The following is a 1,965-nucleotide window of genomic DNA, read 5'->3' on the forward strand; positions in this document are numbered from 1 at the left end:
TAATACTATGAAGATCGACAGGTCCAACAGTCACTCTCTATTGATTGGGAGTCGCCACTCAGATTAGAGTGTAAGACCCATCACTAATTGAAATTGAAATTAAAATTAAAATGACTCAATCAGATCTATCTAACCACAAGTTAGAATTCGTATCAAGTTGCAATCCTAGAAAGGAGTTAGGCACCTCAGTCGACTCTAGGGGGTCAAGTTTCAGAAATGTTATGAAACTTCAAATCTTGCTTGTAAATTTCTTCCAGTCTGTTATTAGGCCATTCTTTTGGCAATGTCTTCCAATGCTGCCTTTCCTCACATTCTGTTCTTCTCTTCCCTTCTTTTTCCCCTCTTCTTGGCTGCCTCTCAAGCTAGTAATGTGACCTTCGGTAACCATCTCATTGCTGCCGATGGAGGCTCTCCATGGACTTCACTTTCTTGTGACTTTGCCTTCGGGTTTCCCCACCTTGAAGACAATAACTCCTTCTTGCTCTGCATCTGGTTCTACCAAATACCAAAACAAACCATCGTTTGGTATGTCAATGGTACTGGTAACCCAGCTCCAAAAAATTCCAAAATTGAGCTTACTACAGGTGGCCAACTCCAGCTTACCGACCCCACAGGCCAGGAGTTATGGAAGGCTGAAATCATCAATTCCAGCAATGTTGCTTATGCTGCCATGCTTGGCAATGGCAACTTTGTGCTTGAAAGTAAGGATTTTGTTCACATATGGGAGACCTTCAACCAACCTACAGACACCATTTTGCCTGGACAGAAACTGCAAGTGGGTCGCAATCTTTCTTCTCGGCTGACGAATACTAATTACTCACAGGGAAGGTTTCAGCTCCAATTGCTCCAGGATGGAACGCTCCAGATCAATCTTGTCGCCTTGCCGTCTTATACCCCTTACGATCCTTACTTCACTATTGGAGCTAATCCCCCTGACAATCGTTCGAGGTTGGTCTTCAATGTATCAGGCCGTCTTTATATAAAGAGAAGCAATGGAAGCATTGACGATCTCTCACCAATCAACACATACCCAGTTGCTGATTTCTATCACAGGGCGACCCTTGATGTTCATGGAGCATTTTATCTTTACACTCATCCAAGGTCTTCTAGTGGGGGTAGGGAAGAAAGGTCCATTGAGAAATCATTTCCGGCCTAGGCAGTGGTGCTCGTGTGTTTAATAGCTACTGCAGAGCTGTTAATGGGATTCCCGCACGTGAATGCCCACCTGAATACTCCCAAATTGATTCAAATAGCAGTCTTAGTGGCTGCAAACCAAATATCCCACTCGTATGTGAAGAAGATGAATCGGGTTTCCCTGAGGCTCTGTTTGAGTTCACGGAATTGAGTAGCACAGATTGGCCATTGGCTGATTACGAAAGGCTTGGGCCTGTTACTGAAGAGCACTGCAAGAATTCTTCAGAAAAAGTAATTGTCTGAAAGGGTTCCCAACCGACTGAAAGTGTGAATAGAAATGATAGGCTTCTGGACTAACGGGTGATGGGTCCTCAACTTACACTCGAGAAATTTCTTTCCCAACCTAGACTCGTCAACATGCAGCTAAATGATAGTGCTAATTTTCCTCTCTCCAAACACTTCCATCATAGACAGAATCAACCACAAGTACCAATTCCATAGATCCCAATACTGGTGGTTTACTCTTATGTAGTTTCAATGGCTTTCACATTTAAGGTGAAGTTTTGGGCTAGTGAGTAGTAGCAATGTATCGTTTATCATCTTGCGAAAATATGGTTTACCATCTTGAATGTTAAAACGTTTTCTGTTGCCCATACCCTTGATGGCAAACCAGGGTCAGAATCAGGGTCAAGATCAATCAGAGTCAAGGCTGATATGGACTGGGCTGAATCTTGCAGGGTTGGGCCTGGGTGGGCCTGGGTTGAAGTTCTGTGGACCTGAATCAGGGTTCAGAGCGAGTTTGGACCAGCTAAGAGGACTGAGGGTTGGGAT

The 1,965-nt window shown here is 44.1% G+C and overlaps 1 protein-coding gene across 1 annotated transcript; it reads left to right on the top strand.

Moving 5' to 3' along the window:
- Window positions 1-283: 283 nt before the first annotated feature.
- LOC122068699 (G-type lectin S-receptor-like serine/threonine-protein kinase LECRK2) lies at window positions 284-1,437 on the top strand. The gene is made up of 2 exons (XM_042632581.1): window positions 284-1,101; window positions 1,191-1,437. The coding sequence occupies exons 1-2, from the start codon at window positions 284-286 to the stop codon at window positions 1,435-1,437; spliced, it is 1,065 nt and encodes a 354-aa protein (XP_042488515.1).
- The last annotated feature ends 528 nt before the right edge of the window (window positions 1,438-1,965 follow it).

The sequence above is a fragment of the Macadamia integrifolia genome, unplaced genomic scaffold (assembly GCF_013358625.1).
Source record: "Macadamia integrifolia cultivar HAES 741 unplaced genomic scaffold, SCU_Mint_v3 scaffold453, whole genome shotgun sequence".
In the NCBI taxonomy this organism is placed as follows: domain Eukaryota; kingdom Viridiplantae; phylum Streptophyta; class Magnoliopsida; order Proteales; family Proteaceae; genus Macadamia; species Macadamia integrifolia.